The sequence below is a fragment of the Lytechinus variegatus genome, chromosome 13 (genome assembly GCF_018143015.1).
Source record: "Lytechinus variegatus isolate NC3 chromosome 13, Lvar_3.0, whole genome shotgun sequence".
NCBI lineage: Eukaryota > Metazoa > Echinodermata > Echinoidea > Temnopleuroida > Toxopneustidae > Lytechinus > Lytechinus variegatus.
In genome coordinates, this window is record NC_054752.1 from 31,972,754 (window position 1) to 31,995,693 (window position 22,940).

The window sequence follows — 22,940 nt, forward strand, 5'->3', positions numbered from 1 at the left end:
ATTTGAATAAAAAGAAAAAAAATTCAACAAGCATAATACTGAAAATTTCATCTTATTTGGATGTAACTGGCTCGTTCATTTAACTATTTTGTTAAAAAAAGCGGAACTTTGAAATGTCATAACTTTTTTATTTTACATCCGATTTTGATGAAATTTCAGCATTGTGCTTGTCTGATTTTTCTCTATTGATTCAAATCAACATAATTTTTGAGGTGGACTTGACCTTTAAGTAGTTTAAGTATAAAGTAGAAGTTTTGTGGATATCCAGCTTCCATAATGTCTAGATTATTCTGTATTTTTCTCTTCAAATTGGCAATTATTGTTAGTTTGTCACCACATTCATAATTTTGAAGAAGAAACAAAAATATGGGATAGATATTGAGTCGAAAATGAACACAAAACCAAGATTTTGATAAGAACTTGCAAGCATTTGAAAGAGTTAATCTGACAGACTGCCAAACTTCAGCCACCAAAAGTTTAGATGAAATCAAATCTCTTACTCCATTCTGTAATGGTGCTTGTACTAACAAACTTGCCTCTGCAGGCTTACCAACACTCTTGTTTTCCAAGAGTTTAGATTGGATGCATGAAACTGGGCAATTCCACCCTAGATAACTGTGTCTTCTTAATCTTTGCGTAAAAAAAGAAAAGAGGAGATGAAAAGTAATTCAGGATTGTTCAAATAACATTGCTTTTCTTCAATATTCTTGTCCATTTCCTGTGAGGCAGAGCCAGCCACCCCCATTCCCACGGACAAGTCTCAATTGTTAATGGATTCAATTCTTTATTCATACTCATGCTGCTTTGTGAATATGTTCTTATGAATATTGAAGATAAATGAAATAATGTATGAAAAGTTTAAAAACACTTTCCAATGAAATTATTCTCACATTTGTAGATGAAGCAGACCGTGCACAGGCTAAGTTGAAAGGATTAGAGACCGACGTCTGTCATATTCAGTCAAACTCGGCCGCAAGGGCCATGATGTCAAACTCAATGCAACAGCAACAGCAGAACAACCAGCAACAGAAACCAGTTGTGAGGGCTCAGCTACCGGCTGAACATATGAAACTTAATCCCATCAAGGTATATGACTTTTTGAGTATCTGTTCAGATGAGTGTGGAGGGTCACCAAGGATGATGAATATATAGAGCAATGAAAAGATCGCATACACTATATATTTTAATATCTGCATTGTGGATATTATATATGGATGGAGCATGATGAGAAATTGTCCATAGCCCAAATATGTTGGAAATCACTTCATGGGGGTCCAAGAAGTTTCTGTATGAATTCCCTCTTAGTCTTTTTAAGTGATTTTGACTGACAAATCAGATGCAAGAATTTCAGAAGCTAAATAACAACAGTCACTTACAAATGAAATTCATGAAAACCGGGAGGGGTTTTAAACCTCCTCTATAAATTATTTTGAGTTTAAAAGTTTGGAATCAGCACTGAAAGAGAATAAATTTGATATTATATTCAACAGGCCTCAGTTGATGAGAAGAATAAGATGCCAAGCTCACAAACAGAACGAGTTAGAGATAATAAGTGCCAGCTTTTTCAAGACCATGGCTCATGAATAGAGCATAAACCATAAGAAATCTTGTAGTTTTAATCTTCAACTTAACTCTATCTACAAGATTGTCAACTTTCGAGTGCATCTACACATGGCAAAACTACGGGCTAATCATCAAAGTTTGCCTATAAGCTTAGGAAAACCATGTGAACGTAACTATATGTCCCCTTGTCATATCTACAGGCCATGATGGATGTGAAGAATAATACCATGGTCACATTTGTTCTACGGCGGCCGTACGGCGAGTCGAAAACAGCCGTTTTAACATTTTTGTCCAACTACATAGAGGTGGTTTGAATCAAAATTAATAAAACGGCTGTTTTCGACTCGCCGTACGGCCGCCGTAGAGCAAATGTGACCAAGGTATAAGATGCCTTGCACACAAACAGAAAAGTTAACGTATAATAAATACAAGTTTTTACAAGCCAAATCTCCCCCCACCCTCCTAGAGGCTCATGGATGCTTACTTTCAAGTACATCTCCATGGGGCTAAACTACAAGCTGATCAAAGTTTAAAACTTTTGACTAGTCTTAAAGTTTAGAAGCACTGTGTGAACGTAACTATTGTCTTCTTTGTTTCCTTTTTTTTCTCAATAGGCCATGATGGACGAGAAGAATAAGATGCCTAGCACACAAACAGAGAAGGTTGCAGATAATAAATACAAGCTTCTTCAAGCCCCTCAGAATTTGGATATGGACTTGGATGAAGAAGGCAACTTCAGGTATGTATATATCTGTTTAGAGAAATGTTAGAGTAATACCACAACCCAGCTGAAGAGAATAGGATGGACGATTTATTTAATAGGGCACTTCTGTAAAGTAATAAATCTTGTTGTATGTCCAACCAGAATTTTTCTCCATTCTGATATTAGTTCAAGAACTACTGGGGCCGTGATAATTTGAGAGCTTTATAACCTGTCAAATGAACTAGTACACAGAGGCGAAATTATTTCAGAAAGTTTTTAGGGGGTCAGACATACATACTATTTAGAATTGCCCATATACCGAGGATAGAATGGCAAAATTATTTTACATTGGTTTATTAGCTACCGTACTGAATAATGTTAGTTTATTGGAACAATCTGAGAGGTATGGTTCGATCATGGTATAGTTATTAAGTACTGTTTACAGCTGTCTTGGGAGCTGCCTCGTGAAGTTCAAAGCTGCGTAGAAGGTGATGGTTGATAGGTTAATCATAAGTGTCCATATCGTCTTACAAAGAGTTATGATTGATACAATCAAACGCATGTATGGAAATCCGTCAATGTCATAATTCTTCAAAGAGGAAATGTTCATGACATCCCTTCGAAACAGAGGAGCATACAGCTTGATTAAAACAATGATGCATGCATGAGTATAGATCCTAAGTAGAAAACATCTTGAACAGATAAACAAATTCCAGGGGCCGTCTTACTATGGAAAGCCAGCAAAGTCAACATATGAAAGGCATGCTGGTTAAAAAATTCTTCTAGATATGAATGTATATCCATAAAGTCATTCATTTTTTGACAATTAAGTGTGTTTTCCTTTGTTTACAAAGGACATTTCGTAAATTTCATGTAGAAAAAAATTATAACACTGATGGATTTCCATAGAGTTAAGATTGCTTGGATCAATTATAACTCTTTGTAAGACGGGGCCAAGATATCAGTATCCCTGGCTGTCATACTTCTGATTGATCTGATTAATTGCAACTCTTTGTAAGATGGGGCCACGATTAGAATTCCTGATTAATATGTGATACATTGCCTGAAGGACAAGATATCAAATGCTTTGAAGCAAGCATAAATTCATTCTACCGTGTGAGTCAAAAGAAACTTGACACCAAACGAATCCCCAATTTAAAGAAAAATTATGTCATGAACACATACTTATTATCTATGACCTCTTCCAAATAATTTGATACCATACTTATATGGTATCGCTTAGATGATCAGGAGGTATTCTTTGCAGTGATGTAAATTTTGATTTGCACCAAAGTAAGGCATGACGGCAATGAATGAATCCAGATATCCGGGATGTCATAATCCTACATCGGTTGCATTATCTTCCATTTCAAAACAACTTTTCAATAATTCAAATTATAATTGTCTTTAATAAACACTTTTTTAGCATCACTTCCCAAGTTAACTTCATTGAAAAGGGATTTGCTAAGATGTTTACCAACTCATGTAGGATTATGACATCATTGGCATCTGGATTCATTCATTGCAGCCGTGCTTTCGGTGCAAGTCAAGATTTACATCGCTGCAAAGAATACCTCCTGATCATCCAAGCGTTAACACATACAACATTAATATCATATCAAATTAGTTGGGAGAAGATACTCTTCCCAGTCTTATAAAATGATTATGCGTTCATGACATATTTTCCCCTAAAGATGGAGTTTGGAGGTGTCCATTGTTTTTTTATTTTTGACTCGCGTGGTATAGGTTCTTGTGACTGAATATATCAGAGTCTGCTAGGCCATTATGTTTTTCCTTTGAATACATGCTACAATAGGGGTTGCTGTTGCTTTTAAACTTGGTATATTATCTTATGACAGTTGGTTTGCTTCATGTAATCAGTTGCATATGTATATTGCATATTTTCATCATTTAGATTGAGTGGCAGATTAGAAAGGTATCCAAGCAAGGCTTATTTATTTATTCATTTTTTCCTCCTAATTAGTTATTAACTTTTAACAGTAACATATATTTCTTATGATAGTTTTAATACTTAGAATTTTAAATTAATATGATTGTTTTATGTTATTGGACTTCAGTTTCAAATTTTGGATCAGTGATTGGTACTATAATTTTCTTTTTTTTGGTGCCAGTTTAACCAATTTCTATTCAAAAGAATAGATAATGAAAAAAATATATATTTGTGATTTTGTTTTTGCATTTTGTGTCTGAGATCAGTTGCATGTGTTGTTTGGTATATGTTTTAATGATCTGAATGTCAATGCTCTGTTGTCAGTATTGCATGCATTCAAAAAATTTGGAATTGTTTCATCATGGATATTTTATACCAAATCTTTGTTGTTTGCATGCTAACTCTGCATTTCCTTTTAAACTTTATTTTGAATTTTATTGCCGCTGGCTTTCAGCTATTTTTATGGTTTGTGTTTTTATTTATGTTGCATGCTGGTATCATAGTTTTGTTCTTGATGTTCATTTCCATAACCAAGCATGTTACAAAGTTGCATTTTCTTTGTTTTTATACAAAGTTATGTAGAGTAAGACAATAAAAAAATAATTTTTCTTAATTCCTGATATTAGTTGTGTTGTGACACTGACATGTATATGAATTTTCAACGTTAGCAAGGCAAAAACTTTTTGAATTTCTATGCTTGGCAGTTGGCACAAAGTTTTGGACGGCGGCCATATCACAAGTAGAATAGGGTGTTAAAAGGGTTTTTGTGTTTGTAAAGCATAATTTACAAAAGCTTATCAATCATATTATAAGCCTTTGTAATCAGTGTCGAGGTATTGAATCAGATATTTTAAACTTTCTTTTGAAAAAAGTAGGGAACTCGGAAAAAAAACAGACATAGCTATGTTCTAGCTCTATAGCTCTATTTCACTTGTTATATTTTCCTTTGAAATTCAATAAACCACTTGAATATTCAGCATTAAAGAAACCTCATTTATGCATTTGGGGATCATTTGGGTTTGTATAACTGGAGGCCGTTTCATAAAGCTGTTCGAAGTTAAAGAGAAATTCCAGTAGTTGCAGTAAACACTGATTTCATGAAAAAGTCTGTAAAACAAGGCATAATTGTCAGTATATCATCGAGGATCTAGGTCTGGTACAGTTACATTAACTGAACTTTGTGATATCTTGAAATCTACGCTGAAAAATGTTCACACCGAAGATCCCCAACACAGATAAGCGCACGTGGGACAATGTATAATTATTGCTTAGAGCGTCGGGCCCGACGCCCTACCCGAATCCTGTGCTTATTTGCTGATTTCTCAGCAATTACACAATTTCTTCCGGAATCCTTTGGCACATGCGTTTTATTTATACAAACAGACACTTTGGTGGTCATTTCATTGGATTCTGTACGAACTCATTTTGATATGGTTACCAAAACTAGCATTTACCTTTAAGAGCGACTTTGAGAACGACGGGTGATCCTTTCTTACGCGCTAAACCATCGCCAATGAATGTTTTGGTGTATATACCATTTACCACAAGAAAGGATCACCAGTCTTGCTTAAAGTTGCTCTTAACTTACGAATGGCTTTATGAAACACCCACCAGCTCTAAATGGCAAGAGATATAGCATAATGTTCTTCATTTTGTGTGAAGGGAAACAATGAACTCTTGATCTAAGAAAGTTTGAATATGTGCATGGCTTGTATACAGCTCCCATGGCATGAATTTGTTTCATTCTGGCTGCGACTCACCATGACCCCTGCCACCCCCCCCCCCTTTTCCCACTGACATATCCAACAATACAATATCTGTCTCAGATGATTCCAGTAATCCAGAATACTCTATCTTCAAGCCATCTTTCCTCTATAAAGCTATATAACAGAAAAGAGCCAGTAACAGTAATGATTTTCTGTTTTATTTCTATACAGTATTTGTTTGTTTTTAAAAATTAAAAAAGCAACACCAAACCAAAACAATATGAAAAACAAGATAGAAAAAATAACATATTACACAAATAATCACTGGAATGGAAGGTTAAACTGAACTACCTGCATTTTGTACAAACAAAATGACATAATGAATAATCTAGAATTATCTACAACCCAAAAGGATATATATATACATGTATTCTACAATACACCCTTCTACCAATCCATTAAAAATTGATATCCATTTACATTGCTCTGATATCTGCTAAGTTAACTTTATATGGCTAAGGACCACGCCCTAGAGGGCCAGATAAACCAGGTTGTACTAAGGCTCTACCTCACCATATGATTCTATTTCTCTCTAATTCACCCCCTACCATCATCACTTCACCATTAACTTCTATGCTGTTACTACTAAAAAAACACAACTTTTATCTATTTGTTAACCTTCAAGACCGACTCCATTTTCATACGTTTTGATTTTTTAAAGAAAAGAAGACACTCCAAAATTCATTCAACACCGTCTCTGTTATCCTTCTTGCATTATTCTTCGAACATAGCAATCATTTATTTAGTTTTTTAACTCTTGCAATCAAGTTCACCTCATTCTTATATTTTTTCAATATTTTCACATTCCTCCCCCCCCCCATGCCTGCTCAGCTTTAATTTTTATCTTCCTAACTTGAAAATGAATTACTAACATTCCCCAGTTTCACATTGGTGTTAACAGAATTTCTTGGTTGATGAAACAAAAAACACATTTATTATTAACAACATTTAACATCATTGCAACTTGAATTTGTGATTACTTGTTGAAATTTGCATCTTGATAATATTCTCGCATTAAAAACAACCATGATAAGTTTATTTCAATGAGTAAATGTAAAGTTAAGATAAATGCCACACATTCGTCTTGTGATATTTTGTTTGAAAACACATGTTTCATTGAAATGCAGATCTTTAAATGATGCAAGTTTCCACGAATTTACTAAATGCATTTAAAAGTCTATACTGGGCAAGTGGCCTAACTTCACAGTCATTTAAAAATCTATTTTCCATTACTAAGACACTGTTGAGAAAAATTTTAAGGTGATAATGATGTTAATAGTCCAGCTTTAGATCTGTATTATTATGTCTTTAATCTTTCTACACTTTCATCCTTCACCTCACCCATCTTGTTTCCTCTCATCTCACCCCTACCCCCCCCCCCGATGATCACCCCCATCCTCTCCCCGTCCCTCATCCTTGATGGTGACCTCACCCCTTACAAACTTTGATGGAACAACTCACCCCCCCCAGACGCCACAACTCTCTGCCCCCTCCCTCCAGCGACGCTCCCCTCCGCGTTGAGCACAGAGTCAGCAAACAGTTCTCTAGCATGCGGAATGTGTAAGTCTTCTTTCCTCTGCTGCCCTCTATTGACAAAGTTTTGAAAGGGGCTGGTTCGAGTGGTACAGTATGGCCACAACTGATATCAAGCAAGCAAGCAAACTAGCATAACACCCAACTGCAATGAATAAATAATCTTAGTCCTTTTATCGGTGAACAATCTTTGAAAATAATACCCAAGAAAAATCTGTTTTAGCACTTTCCTAACCTTTAAAAAGTGATAAATCAGCAAAATGTCAGAAAACCCATTATAAAGAAAGTTGTTTCAATTTGTGTGTTCATTTTTGGAAACATACAGTGCATATTATTAGAACCATTTATTGAGGGATATTGGAAGCAGTGAGATAGTAGTATAGAAAGAAGGGGAAAGGGAAGGGAAAGGTACCTAAATGTAAAAACAGAGTACTTCAGTTTGGCAGAAATGTTTAAAAAATGGTTTTAAAAAGTTGTGAAAGTAAACCATAGGACCCACTACATACTATCAAAAACTAATGATTGAAGGATAACTCAACAATAATCTAAATAATCTGAAAATTAACTTATCTCTTTATAACAAGCCTTTCCATCTTGCTTTAGACTTTCTTAATAAAAGGGATCTCCCTGCCAAGCTTTTTTAACCAACTAATATTAAAAATACGAATGAGCTAATATGAGATGAAAAATAAACAGCTTTGGGTTTTGGGGTGGAATAACAAGGCAACGCTATTGCAAGATTAATGCTTTTTAATTCAGACTAATTATTAAGACTGAAAAATAAAATGTTGAAGTGATTTGATAATTTCTGTATTTTCAATGGATAGAAGATATCTTGAGGAAAATAAGTTAAAGTGAAAGTCTTAGATATCGGGTGAATTCTTGTAATGGTAGTTAGTTTTGACATGATTTAAGTAAGCCAAACATAGTTGATTAATGAAAACTATCCAAAAATTGCAAACACATTTAAGCTCATTATTATGAGCTGGAAAAATACCAATTTTGTGATAGAACATGTCACTTATTTTGCTCATTACTTGAAAAATTTTCCAACAGAAGTGTATTTTTACATACAAACACCTTGTAATTGTAAATTATTTAGGACCTGATAAGATTCATTTTATAGCTACCAACTATTTTCAAGTCAAACTGCTTGATATTTGGGGGTATTTAGGCATAACTGGATCAATTCTTGTTATCACCACTGTTTCTATATACCATAATTATGCATAAACTTTGTCATTAGAGGGCAGTATATATTCTCTCCATGAATGTGGCACCAGCCGTTAAATCAACTCTGGCCCGAGATTTATTTTATTCCCAGCTCAATGCTGGATTCAGAATTCAAGAGAATGAAACCATTACTAATAAATATTATAATATTATATAAAGATTCTTTTATTTCGAAGTAACTCTATTTCATATCTCTTGTTCCATGTGTACGTCAGATTCTATTAGTACGCATTCTGTGCATTTTCTCTCACGCCTATTTCAATATACATGTAGATATTCAGTTTACTTTGCTGGCAATTTTTTTTCTTTTGTAATATATGTAGATACAAATGTAGGCATTGTCTTTTTATCCTTTAAAGTTGCACAAAAATAGATTCGTGCCATTATGCATGTTTTTACAGTTTTCTTTGAGATTTCTAGGGGCTGCTAAAAGTATACATGTAACTACTGTCTTAAAATGATTGAACCACAACAAAAGCAGAACTAGGTGTGGAAGTGTAATGTTGAAGTGGTCAGTGTTTAGCCTTCAAATAGAGGATTGTGTACTATATTGTCCTTGTATATTGTTTTCTTTTTGTTGCTTTCTGGTGTTATGTAAATAAATCCTGTGGGTTTGTGTGGTAAAAAAACTTTTTTTTGTAAACCCATTTTTTCCTATTTTGTTATTTGTTCTTAAATTAAAATAACTATTAAGCATATCTTTCTGGTACCCCAAAATAAATATTTCTTAATAGAATTTTTTCATCCCGCTCTTGAGTTTCTGATTTATATACACTGAACATGTATACTATTTTAACCCTACACACCAATATGATACCTTTGATGATTCATCATTCTGTTTCATTTTCAATTTTGAGAAAAGTTAAATGCTGTCTTCAAGTTGTTTACAATGCCGATTTAATGTTTCATTTCTACTTCAATTTTTATTTTAATTTCAGGGGAGCTGATGAGAAAGGAAATGAACCTTTGAAGGGCGCCACCAACGGACCTGTCGTCAATACCCAGTACTCACTCAACGGCGCCATGGTTGTCAATGGCAACAGCAATGTTGACCTGGAGGGATCAGATCCTAAGGTGCCTTTGAGGGTAAGATAAGAAAAGAAAAAGAAAATCTTTTATTTTCATTTATTGTGTCATATATATGGTATATAGTGTGAGGGGAACTTAACACACTTCATCATTCATGAAGAAAAACTGTATTCCATAACAATAATCATACTATATTATATATTAACTGGTATATATCACTTATTTATTTCATTAAAATGTAGAATTTAGATTATAATTTTGTCATATTTTCATGCAATATGAAATCCCTCCATAAATTTTTATCTTTAAGGTTTTTTATTCACCCAGACAATCCATTATCTCTCACATGGAATTATTTTATTCTTTTATTTATGAATAATTTTTCATGAATTACAGATAAAACCTGATGCATATATTAAAGCTGTTTATTTCCAGTAGCCAACTTCATTATCCCATTAACTCAGTAAATATTAATTAATTCAGTTTAATATTAGAAAGCTATTTAAATCAGAATTGTGCTTATTGAGCGATTTTTATATTTTGCCAATGTTGCTTCTATGTTTTAAGGCATCGAGTTCAAAAGGGCGTAATAATTAGCTTTCTAATCTCAATTATGTGATTATCATGGAAGATAGGATTACCAAACAAATTCCATTAAAAAAAAAATATTATTAATAATAATGAAAATAGTAAGAAAACAACATATACCGGTATATCTTTTTCAAGTAGAATTTGGCTACATAACTTCTTCTGCAAATAGCATGCATATATCAGATATTTATTTGAAAATATTAAGATAGATTGATATTTAGTTCTAATCTGATTTGCAAACAATCATTTTCATCATATATAGTTTACATGTCGAAATTATTACATTTATGTAAGTATACGTCAGTTCATCTTTCATTCACATTGTATTGTATTGAATGTAAAATAAATGTTTATTTTGAGGTTTTATTGTGAAAAGAATGAATAAGGCAAAATAAATGAAAATATTTCAAATGCATGTAAAGCAATATGCATTTCTTTTGTCAAGACTTTTATAAAAAAATGAATAATAATTTATTATTATGCACTATGCACCTATGTGGTCTGAAAAGAGTGATTAGTTATATATTGTTTGATATTTGTATTTTTTTACAATACTGTCTGTTTTAATATTTTGTTACTGTTTGGAAAAAAAATAGAGGATGGAAATGCCCTTTGTATAATAAATTTTCTTTTAAAATAACAATTTTTGAAATATGTTTTGGTCCAAATGTGAAATATATATATATTTTTATGAATAAAAACTTTGCAAGTATCCCTTCTAAATAACAATCAGACAGAAAAGAGTCTTAGAAATAACTAATAAAAAACGGTAGAAAACATTATCTTGTCTGATATTTGTATCATCTTTTTTTATAATACTGTCTTTTAAAATATTTTGTTACTGTTTTGAAAAAAAAAAGATGAAAATGCCCTTTGTTTAAATAAATTTCTTTTAAAATAACAATTTTGAAATATATTTTGGTCAAAATGTGATATATATATTTATGAATAAAACAATTTGCAAGTATCCCTTCTAATTAACAATCAGACAAAAGATTCTTAAAAATAACTAATAAAAAATGGTAGAAAACGTTATCTTTACCATTGTAGAATTTCATTTTTCATTAAAAACACCAACCCCACCCCCATTGAAGTAGTGAGATTTTTATATTTTGCGTAGCGAGTGCCTTAGTGTGACCCATATGTCTTTAGAAGTATTTGTGTTTCATATTCTGTTCATTTGATTGTACAGTATCAATGTAGACTCTTCAATTTCATTGTCAATTGCTAACAACAAACGATTTAAAAAATTAATCATCAACAGGGAAAATAAAAGGCTTTGTCGGGTCTCATTTGATTTCATTAGATTTCTGCCAGAATAGATTCCTTTATATATTTCTTGTTTGATGATTCATAAAATTATTATTGAATGAAAATAAAAAGATTCAAAGAATTTATTGTTTTATCTAACTAGTAGTAAATACTGTTGGAATTAGATTCTCTTTTGCTCAATTATTTTGAGCTTCAGAAAGACCTTATGGCATAAAAAATTATGAAGTTATTTTCATTTCAGATACTGAAGAAAGAATATGATAAGACACTTCATGAATTTCATGTCACATTCTGTCTGCTCAAAGTGGCTTTATGATTTGAATTGAAGAGCCTGCATAGATTTTGTACCACATGACATCACAACACATACATGTCTATGTATTTGCCTTCCCATCATGCATTTGTGCCATGTCCGTATGTATATATACTCATTTAGTCTGGCCTCACCCCTCCTCCACCCACGAGCGACCTCGCTTCTCCGACCTCGCCCAAGGTCAGTAACCATGACGCCGCCCTGATGATGCAAAGTGGGAAATCCAAGATGGGCGCCGGCGTAGGAGACGGAGCTTCTCCCGTCGTGCTGTCTGCATGTGGCCTGCCGATAGAGGGCAGTGTTGATGAACCTTCGGAATTGAATGTTTCTGGAGTGTATGGTGATGGGTTCGTTGGGATTGGTGGTGCCTCCTTAGTGGTATGTGCAACCGGGGTATTATTCCCTTTCATTTCTGTTATAACGTTTCACTTGCAATGCTAGAAGGTCTTTAGCAGCCAATAATTTTTTAGCCCGTTTCATTTGTGTTATGATATGAGTTTATATCTTTCTGGCCTCATAACGGATCTAGTCCAGATAGGCCTGTCATTTGATTCTTGTTTTAAGTAGTTTCTTTTTTTATCAAGACAAAACTAGTTTTGGTTCAATATACATGATTTAAAACAAAATCTATGGAAAATGAATAGAAAATATGTGCACTGTACATGCAGGTTTGGAGACTTGGAAAAACACATCAAATCATGAATTTGGCCCCTTCAAAAAATTAGTATACTGACTTTCCTACTTGATAGGTATGAAAAATTATCCTTTCTGATTTGGATGAGATAAATGACAATATCTTGATAATATAAAATGGAATTCAAAGAATGGTGCAAGAAAAATGGCTCTAAAGATCCTTCTAGTGAAGTGATGAATGCATGCTTCTCCTGTTTTGATATGTTTTCCTTCAATTTAGTTCATCTATTTCAGTTCATAGACATTTGTGTTATCCTATACCTCACTGTATCATATTCATCTCAATCTTTATGTTACTCACTTCAGTAAATGTAATGTTTTTGATTTTCTGTCTGATATATGTAAAGCTTCAGACATAAAAAAAAGGCTAAGTAACATGAATTAGTGTAAGACAAATGATTTTTTTTCAATCTTGTCCAAATGTCGCAAGAAGTGTTGCTTAGCTTTGTGATATCTGGCAGGTGTTTCGTGAAGCTGTTGATAAGTTAAGAGCTACTTTAAGAACGACTGGTGACCTTTTTATGGTATATGATATTGACCATTAATGTAGATGTACATTGGTGATTATTATTTAGCGCGTAAGAGAGGTTCACCAGTCGTTCTTAAAGTTGCTCTTAACTTACGAACAGCTTTATGAAATGGCCCCCAGGTCTGAATGAGACTTTTTAATGTAAAAAAAATATGCTGTTTAGTTTCATGTGCATTCTTCATAATAAACTTGTATAGCTTTCATGGATATATAGGAATTGTTATTGTTCAGATACATGTAGTCTTTTTTATGTTTATTTGTTGTACATGTATCTTTGTAATGCACATGTTGTGAATATGTCTTCTCTTTTTACATGTATGATGTCTAATTAACACTATTTCTCTCCCAATTTTGTCTTTTCTGATGTTACTACACATATTAAAATCAATAATTCTCTGTTTATCTCCATTAATTTTGAAAATTATACTTCATTCTTGAATTTTCATATCAGGTTTAATACCATTTGCCTATTTCTTCCCTTTTAAGTTGCAAACTCTATTTCATTAGAATTCTTTACTTTATATTTCAAGTTCTACTTATTCCATTTCTATCTTTAGATTCTTTCCAAAGTTTGTGTTACTTTATTGTGTATCACAAAGTTTAGTGATTGAACATACAATTGATTTGTACAAATGATTATACTTATAGCAATCAATCGTACTAGTCAGCTAGCTTTGGGTTATGGGGCTTAGAACAAATTACACTATTTTTCTTTCCATGTTTAATGTAGACCATGGAGGGAATCATGCAAATAACACAATAATATCAATTTACAACTTTCTGCAAGTAATCTTAATTTTCAAATCTGTTTCCTACTAGACAGCTAGTATTCATATTAGTTTAAACACAATATTGAAAATAAGTATCTTGATATCAGTTAGGACTACAAAGATTCATTTGACTAATTTGATTGTTTTATGCTGTTTCCAATAAGGGAAAAAATACAATTTATGTTGTTCCCTAATATTACTAATAATGATTATAAATCATTTTACCCATTTAATTGAACACTCCATTGGTGATAGGAAGAATTATAAAATTCTGAATTTTCTCTAATCACCATTTTTAATGAAACTGAATTATCTTAACCCATATAACTGAACATTATATGGAAACAGGGAATAATTTTGCTGGTATATCATCACAGTTTGTTCTGCATTTATTTTATAAATGCTACACAAATTTTGTTTGTGTAGCATTTTAAAAAATAGGATTGAAAAGCTCAGCACACACTATACAATTCATTGCTCATCAGATTTCAAAGAAATTGTATTAACATTTCATATGAATATTCCAACCAATAAAATCTTAGTCATCACATTTCAGAATAGTTGTAGGACTACTGAAATTGAAATTCAGTCTAGTTCGAGCTTCACTTTAGGAATTTTAGCAAATTCAATCCCAGATCGTAATGATGTCTTCATCAGCTGTGACTTAAATAAAGCCAATTTTGACTTAACTCTGACCACACCAAAATTATGATTTTATTATTCCCTATAAACATTATGCTGAACTTCAAATAAAATAATTTTTACAAAGTGCCATTTATTAACAAATTGTGTCGTATTGGATTGCATAGTGTGCGCTGTGCGTGAAGGACACAGTTGAAACCAGAAATGCTAATCAAATTTGAGAAGTAAAATTATTCCCTTGATAAAAAGAATTTGACAAATTCTTATGTTCTGTAATACTATTATTATTGAAACCGTATCATTTTAACCCATATTTATTCCATTTCACCACCGTTTTCTCAACGTTTTTCCCCCATCACGCAGTCTACGCCATCAGTAATATCGGCTTGTGCTAGTAGTCCAGCAAGTAAACTGGAAGTAGGTTCATTGACTAACTAATCCTAGTGCTACAGGTCACACCGATGAAATTGACTCCAAACTGAGCGAATGTCTGTCATTGGGAAGGTTTATTTGCAATTGGTCTGATGCCGATTTGTCCAATTACCAACCCATCTACCCTCATTTGGTTTACCATCAGTTTGTCCACTATCCACATGGTCTGATTGCCAATTCCTAACCCCCATTCCACAGAGAACAAAACCGCTGAAAGGCCTTTGAAAGACCATGAATTTTGGTCGATCTTACAGAGGTCTCTCAATGAACCTACAATGGTCTTTGAGGTCTTACACAAGTCCTGACCAATATTTCAGTGGTCTTCGTGGTCTTCATGGGCTTCAAAACTTTTTGAAATGGTTCAAAACAGCCTTACAACGGTCTTACAAGAAAATTGACTTTCAGTGGTCTTTCAGCAATCTTTCAGCGGTCTTTCAATGATCTTTCGGCAGTCTCTCCAGATTTTGTGGAGATCACTGTAAGACTCATGAGAGATCATTGAAAGAGCATTGAAAAACCAGGCAAAGTCCATGGAAAGAATTCTGGAAGATCACTTGTTGCATAGAAGATCTCTGAAAGACCTTTGAAAGATCTCTATAAGACTAGTCTAAGAGCAGTAAGACAAGAAATATCCATCAAATATCCATCGGACCAAATGGTTGTTAGACAAAATGGTGGTGGTTTGAATGGCATTGGACTAAATGAAGGTAGACCATGTGGTGAGTGGACGAGTTGGCAGTGGATGGATTGGCAAGTTGCCATTGGGAATAACATTAAAGCTTTGGTCTGCCTGGAGTCCATTTCACCGGTGTGCCTGTAGTATAAATAGAACCAGAGGAATAGTGTTATAGACAAGTGTCATCCCTGGGTCTCCAGTTTTCTGTGATGTGGAAACGTAAAATAAAATTACGGTAATGAAATCGGGAAGAACACGAGGCAGTGGAAAAAAATACTTACAACCTCCCCCCCCCCTATCTGCAGTCCTTACGGTTGCCAAAGAAAAGATACAATCTTTATACTGCCCTGTACAGTTTTTTGAAATTGGGAAGAACACGAGGCAGTGGAAAAAAATACTTACAACCTCCCCCCCTATCTGCAGTCCTTTACGGTTGCCAAAGAAAAGATACAATCTTTATACTGCCCTGTACAGTTTTTACCTGAAGCCTATCATTGTTTCTAATTGTGCAAAGATTTTACTCCTCACCACTGTCTTGTGGTAAGAAGTAGTATGTTGCAGTAACTGGGGACTTGACCCTTCCCAAACCCGCTGCAGTGTTAAAAATATATACCCTTCCTAAATTTCTCAAAATGTGGTTTCTATGATTTCTCCTTATTGCTCTTCATATGAGAACGGTCACATTAGCGATACTGATTGATTGTCACAGGGTTTGGAGTTTGGACCTCTTTCTTTATGACACAAATCCTTGCTTTTCTTCACCAGAATATTTTTCAGATTTACCCCCCCCCCCTCCCCCATCACAACCACCCCACTTTGACCAATAGTTTCCCCTTCTCTCCCCATCATTATTTCCTTTATTCAAATTCTTCACGATCCTTTCTATGATACTGGTCAGTTACACTATTCCTCATGGTTCTATTGAATGCTTTGCATTGTATGTATGTATGCATCATTTGTTTTATACTGTTCTAATATAATATAGAATCTGCATAAGTCAAATGTCTTGGAACCATCAAAATCTGTGTGACTTTGACAAAATTTTACTAACAAGATTTAAAGAACATTTCTTTGTAAATTCAGATCTGACGGAAAAAAAGGTCTTTGATTTTAATAAAGGATATTTGACTTAATGGAATGTCAACATATGCAGACTCTATGGTATTCTTGTGTTCTGAACTAATCAATTATTCACAAGATGATATAGATTATTTTAGAACTAAATCATGTGCATGATAACAACTTCAGTTTATTGGTTTATTAACATTACTAACTTTTAAATTAAGAATATTGAAATTGGGAAATTGTAGATAACAATTAACAAAGTTAACAATAGTTAACAATTGTTTCCCTGTTTTGCAAAAATAGAATAAAAAAATATGATATTGTAGGTCTTTAAGATTTTATTCTCTTCATCTAGATAATATTTAATTTTCTCTCGTTTTGTTTTCCCTCTTTTTCTTTTTTGTATGATCCCTGGTTATTTAGAAATATTCCAGTTTCTAGTTTATCTCTCTTCCCTAGTGTTCTAAATCTTTCTATCCTTTAACTTGTTAAGTGCATCTATTGCTTTATTTTTTAGATACATTTTGAAATATACAAGCAGTCTTATTGCAACTTTTATTTATTTCATTTTGAAAAATTATCTTTTGATTTTTTTGCATCTTGTGGCATGCCACAAATGTTGCACGAAAAATATAGTCTTATAAAACAAAGATATTGGTTAACATTGATTTGAGTGGTAAGGTCCTAATTGCTGTGCCTGTGATATGTTGTACAATGAAACCTTGATAAAATTGCACCTGAAAATCATGGCCTTTATTTCAAAAAGGGTATAAATAATGTACAATTGTCTGGTCTGAATTAACAAAAGAGGTTTGAACCAGGAGAGGGAACAAAGTTATGGAATATGCAGATATCATGTGTAGTTTCACATAGTTGAGCTTGTATACCATTTGCAAAAAACTTGCAATTATTATTTGATCTTTGTCAGTGCATGCACTGCATCAAACGCAATTGTACAAAAATAAGAATAGTCCATGGTTTCACAATTGCTTGTGAGATTATTTGCGATCATTTGGTCACATATATTGCACACAATTGCATCGGTTGTAACCAGTCGCACCACCAATTGCAAAAGGGGCTTCAGAACCTCCCCTGTGAAGTTCTGGCCTGTATGTTTCAGAACTCGGCAGGTTGGAAATGAGCTCTTAATGAATTGTAATGTCATTTAAATGTATCTTCAAGAATTAAGCCGTAAATATGGGATGTGTATAATTCCGAAGGAAGTAGAGATTTGCGTATTAAAGAGAAATTCCAGTAGTTGCAGTAAACACTGATTTCATGAGAAAGTCTGTAAAACAAGGCTTAATTGTCAGTATATCATCGAGGATCTAGATCTGGTACAGTTACATTAACTGAACTTTGTGAAATCTTGAAATCTACGCTGAAAAATGTTCACACCGAAGATCCCCAACACAGATAAGCGCACGTGGGACAATGTATAATCATTGCTTAGGGCGTCGGGTCCGACGCCCTACCCGATTCCTGTGCTTATTTGCTGATTTCTCAGCAATTACACAATTTCTTCCAGAATTCTTTGGCACATGCGTTTTATTTATACAAACAGACACTTTGGTGGTCATTTCATTGGATTCTGTACGAACTCATTTTGATATCGTTACCAAAACTAGCATTTACCTTTAAATAGTCAGTAAATTATTGTTTCAATCCCATCTCTTTTAGCAACTGGAAACGCAAACCAAACCTGTGAATGGATCTGCCAATGCCCGGAAGATATCCGTTCTTTCCCGGAAATCCTCCTCCTCTGCTTCGATGAGCAGTAACAACGCATCCGTCGCCGCATCACCCATTACGAACGGGTCAGGGGTCGGCATGAACGTCAGCGCATCGTCGTGGCAGCCTGTCAACAGCCCCACGAACGCAATGGGTGTCGGCCACACCTCACCGGGTGGCACCGTGACGACGTCTACAAAGCGGTGTACGCTCACAACTGAACTATGATGGCGCTGTGCTAGTAGGAGACATCTCTGTGGCAGTTTCAGTCAGTCCCTTACGTCCAAAACGTGCTTGTGTGGTCTCTAGAACTCACTGTAAGGATGCCATCTCCTTTCAAGTTTCAAGTCACTGTGGATGAAGGTTGAATCATCATCACTGTATGCATAAACATTGCAGAGAGTAGAAGGGATGTACACAACTCTCTTTAACTATAAAGTTGATTATTCATATACCAATCTACAGAGAGAGCACATCTACATTGCCTGTATTTGATGAATATATTAGCTTGGTGGAGTTCAAACGTGAATGACTGTGCTTGCTGATCTAGAATACCATGGCAGTGTGGCAAGGCCATCAAATATATAATTTTGTATTTCCAAAAAATAAATGGCAATTATTTGATGATTAAATGTATTCCAAGAAAGTAAAAGAACAGTTATCAAACCAGATAACAATTTGCAACTTTAAAGGAAATGAAGATATTTTTAAGATCCTATGGTTATTTTTCACATTTGCAAGATAAACCAAGGTTTTATACTCACCATCTTATTTTGACATCTCAATATTATTAGTTTTATCTTTCTAAAATTGTCTTTTCATTTTGAAATATTTTTACTAGCTCTTTATTGAGATTGCCAAACTTGTGTGCACCTGTAATAATAGATATTTCCAAGTCATGAAAATGTATGTCTTTTTCGAAGACAAGACTTCATACTTACACACATTTAAAAAGCTTATACACAGTTATATACTATTATGGAGTCACTGTAAAACTTTCAGAAGATATATTTCTCTCTCTCTCCCTCTGTGATGCTCCTTATTTTGTGTGCCATTTGTGTCTTCAAATTAAAAAAAATGAAATAAATCGGGTCACAAATAAAGTGTACATGAGAGAAAATATATAACCAGTTCAGCAAAGTTATTTTTTTATAATCCTCGTTCAATGTTTCAAACGATTTTACTAGATATCTGTACAAGCTTGATTATAGCCTCATGTGGGCTCTATTAATCTCTGCTTAGAAAATTATTGTGCAAGTAGATTCATGATATGACTCTCTTACCAACAATTATAAAAGCCTTGCCTCTCAAAACATATTGCTTGTTGAAACAAGCATAATATTAACAAATTCATAATCTAGTTAAATACATTTACTTGTTAATTTCTATCCAGAGTATTCAAGCAAACAAACAAAAACACAAATCAAAAAGAGTACTTGCTTGTCATTTTTTTACGAAATATTGAAGAAAAAATGGAATTGTTTCTCTGAAATCCTTTGAAATTAAGAAATGAAAGCTATAATCTTTGGTGATACTATTTCCTTACTCTGTCATCACAAGCTATTAATAATAAATAAACATGTATTGAATATATAGAATATGAAATTGAATATAATTTTTGCCTTTCATGGTATCTTTGAAAAAGAAATTTGCCTTTTTCCACAAATTGAAATATGCTTTCTTCATCTACCTATCTCATTCATTTGATACTTAATTATAAATGCATATTGTGATTCCAATGTATTCAAATACATACTAATGATTTGAAAAATGTTTATGTTGTAATGTATGTCATGTATATGTTATTTAGACTTGTACATTTGTGTATACTATTGACATTTAACTAAAGAGTATTTAAGAAGAAAGGAATTTCTCATTCATGGTGTATTTTTTGCAAATCGGGATGTACATTTCTACAATGAATTTTGATATTAATAATGAAAGCTTTGTTATTCAACCTTGTAATATTTGCCCTTATTGTTTTTCCAATCTGTACTCCCTTATTTCCCTTCTGAACATATATATATTTGCATGTATTCCAGATAGTACTATGAAGTATTGGAAGTATAGAGCTGCCTGAATTTCTACTGTCTAAACTCTTTTCCCTCAGAGTATATTTATTACACGTGTATTCCAATATTCCCCAAACCTTGATTTAATCCTAATTATAGATTTTTTCTTCTTCTTTGCATGGAATTGGGAACGAAATTATTTGTATTCATAATTTGATGACATTGATTCCTATTTAATATCGACTGAACTCATTTTGTCTGTATTCATTATTTGAAAACATTGATTGATTCCTACTTAAGTGTCTACCTTACTCATTTGTTTTTAAAGTAAGACGGTGTAAGTGTTTTAAACTCTTAAACGGATGAGAAGATCAAGTGATCTGTTTTGTACACATGATGTGACAGAGTTTGTTGAAAGAAATCATGCTCAATTCAAGTAAAGTTCACTAACATAAAATTTTGCAAATCCAAATAAACTTTAATCTGTCTAGGCCCATGATAATGTTTACATTTGTGTCTGTAATTCAACAGTTATGCTATTTAAGGTATAATGTACAACATTCTAGGGATACTCTTGATTTTTATGTATGTGCATTTCAATATATTTACTGAATTTGGAGATAGGAGTATCCTCTTCGAGAAGATGAAGTATGTTTTTTTATCCAGAAACATAATGAGGCACATCTTAATGTTTTAATGTCATTTGTAGAATGAGATTTATTCAAAAGATCATGAAATATGTGAAAAACCCATCTCAAAAGCATCTTAACAGTTTTTAATGAAATTTTATGTATTTCATTTTGAAATGGATTAATTTGTACCATGCATCAGAGCTTTAGAAAGTGAATATGGTTTGCATAAAAGTCACTTTTAAATTTATTACTAGGTAAGATGTATGTACTGTAAGTTCGCAGTTATATATTAGATTTCCTGTATAATCTCTGACTTTCAAAATTATATTTATTGCTATTTCATGTCTATTAAGATCAAAGTCTACTCTTGTTGAAGTTATCAAGTACGATGCATATACACTTAAAATTGTCTAAAAAATCAATATTTTTAAGGGTCGATATAGGTTTCCAGTAGTAATTAAGAAAAATATTGTCACCCCTTTCTACGTTTCATGGACAATATACAACATGTATGTAAAATTAAGCACAAAAAAGGTTAGGATTCATGATTTCATTAGGGTTTTTATCTTTTTCTATTTCTTGCCATTTTATTAGAATCACAGTACAGTAATGTACTGAAAAGTTATTAACGGGATCCATTGATGCATTTTTGATCAAGTGGGTCATTCTTTTTTCTCTGATTTCAAGGATGAAGATTTGATTTCAAGCATGGCTCTTATCGTTGGGTTGATAATACCTTATTCCTCAAAATTCATCAAGAAACATTGCCATAGCTAGGATTTGAACCCACGACCCATCTATTTGAAATACAAGAGTCAGAACCATTAAACCACAGTGACAAAACTGGTACTGGACCGACAGTGCTATGCCTGTCTGAAATTTGCAAGATTCTTGATATACAAATTACGTTATTTTTGGAATTTTTATAATCCTCATTTAAATATATACATGTATGTTTACCTTTTTTGTAATTGTTATAATGAATGTACTTCTCTTAGGAGTTAAATGTATATTTCGGCAATGTAACAAACTTGGAAATGGACAAATTAATATTCAGGTGCTGGGTTTACAGTATTTTTTCATTATATTTCTTAACCATTTTTAAAGGCCGCTGATTTTATTTGACTTAGTCCCTTAACCTAAAGTTTATGTATTTTTTAATTGAATATTTTATTTATACAGTTTGTATTACCTGCTTAAATCCAAAGTTATATTTATTCAACATAGATAAATTGAGGGGTGCTCTTTGATTTTGTATTTCATTTCCCTATTTTAAATTCATATAATATTACTTATTCTTCAAGTTAAGTTAAGTAATTAAGTAAATTCACTTGATAAAATATATTTATTAGTGTTATTTATTTTCTGGTATTGTTGTGTGATACATGTATTCATATGGAATATTCTTGGTACATAGATTCAGCAATTTGTCAAATTTATTCAGCCTAAACTTTCACTCAAGTCATCTATAATTTTCAGACTCGTGATGAAGTACATAATCAGATCTACAAAAAAAAAATATCAATTTATTGTTGATAGGTCTGGGGGCTGTTTCATAAAGCTGTTCGTAAGTTAAGAAGTAATTTAGTTGATGCGCTATATGCGGATCATAATCCTGCTACTAGTATATCCTTCAGTATTTCAAGGTGGGAGCTTTTTTTTTTTTTTTTAAAACAAGTGGACACCTAGTTACCAATAATGCACATAGCGTCTCCATTTATTTGAAGGCAGGGTAAAAGAGCAATATAGATTAAATGACTTGCTCGCGGGCATAGGTGCCGCGGCCGGGGATCGAACCTCGGAC

General features: G+C 33.1%; 1 protein-coding gene across 8 annotated transcripts in view; it reads left to right on the forward strand.

The window, feature by feature from the left end:
- The window catches only part of LOC121426310 (band 4.1-like protein 5), a 68,970-nt gene extending 47,020 nt beyond the window's left edge, over positions 1 to 21,950 (forward strand). Inside the window, exons 13-20 of one of the 8 annotated variants that reach the window (XM_041622559.1) lie at positions 899 to 1,086; positions 2,178 to 2,302; positions 4,182 to 4,202; positions 7,454 to 7,543; positions 9,688 to 9,835; positions 10,632 to 10,658; positions 14,952 to 15,005; positions 18,442 to 21,950. In XM_041622559.1, the coding sequence (XP_041478493.1) occupies positions 899 to 1,086; positions 2,178 to 2,302; positions 4,182 to 4,202; positions 7,454 to 7,543; positions 9,688 to 9,835; positions 10,632 to 10,658; positions 14,952 to 15,005; positions 18,442 to 18,720 (932 nt within the window). In that variant the 3' untranslated portion in view covers positions 18,721 to 21,950. Of the gene's footprint in view, positions 1 to 898; positions 1,087 to 2,177; positions 2,303 to 4,181; positions 4,203 to 7,453; positions 7,544 to 9,687; positions 9,836 to 10,631; positions 10,659 to 12,077; positions 12,333 to 14,951; positions 15,006 to 18,441 lie in introns of all 8 variants that reach the window. The other 7 variants (XM_041622553.1, XM_041622555.1, XM_041622560.1 and 4 more) reach the window with 7 other exon arrangements.
- The last annotated feature ends 990 nt before the right edge of the window (positions 21,951 to 22,940 follow it).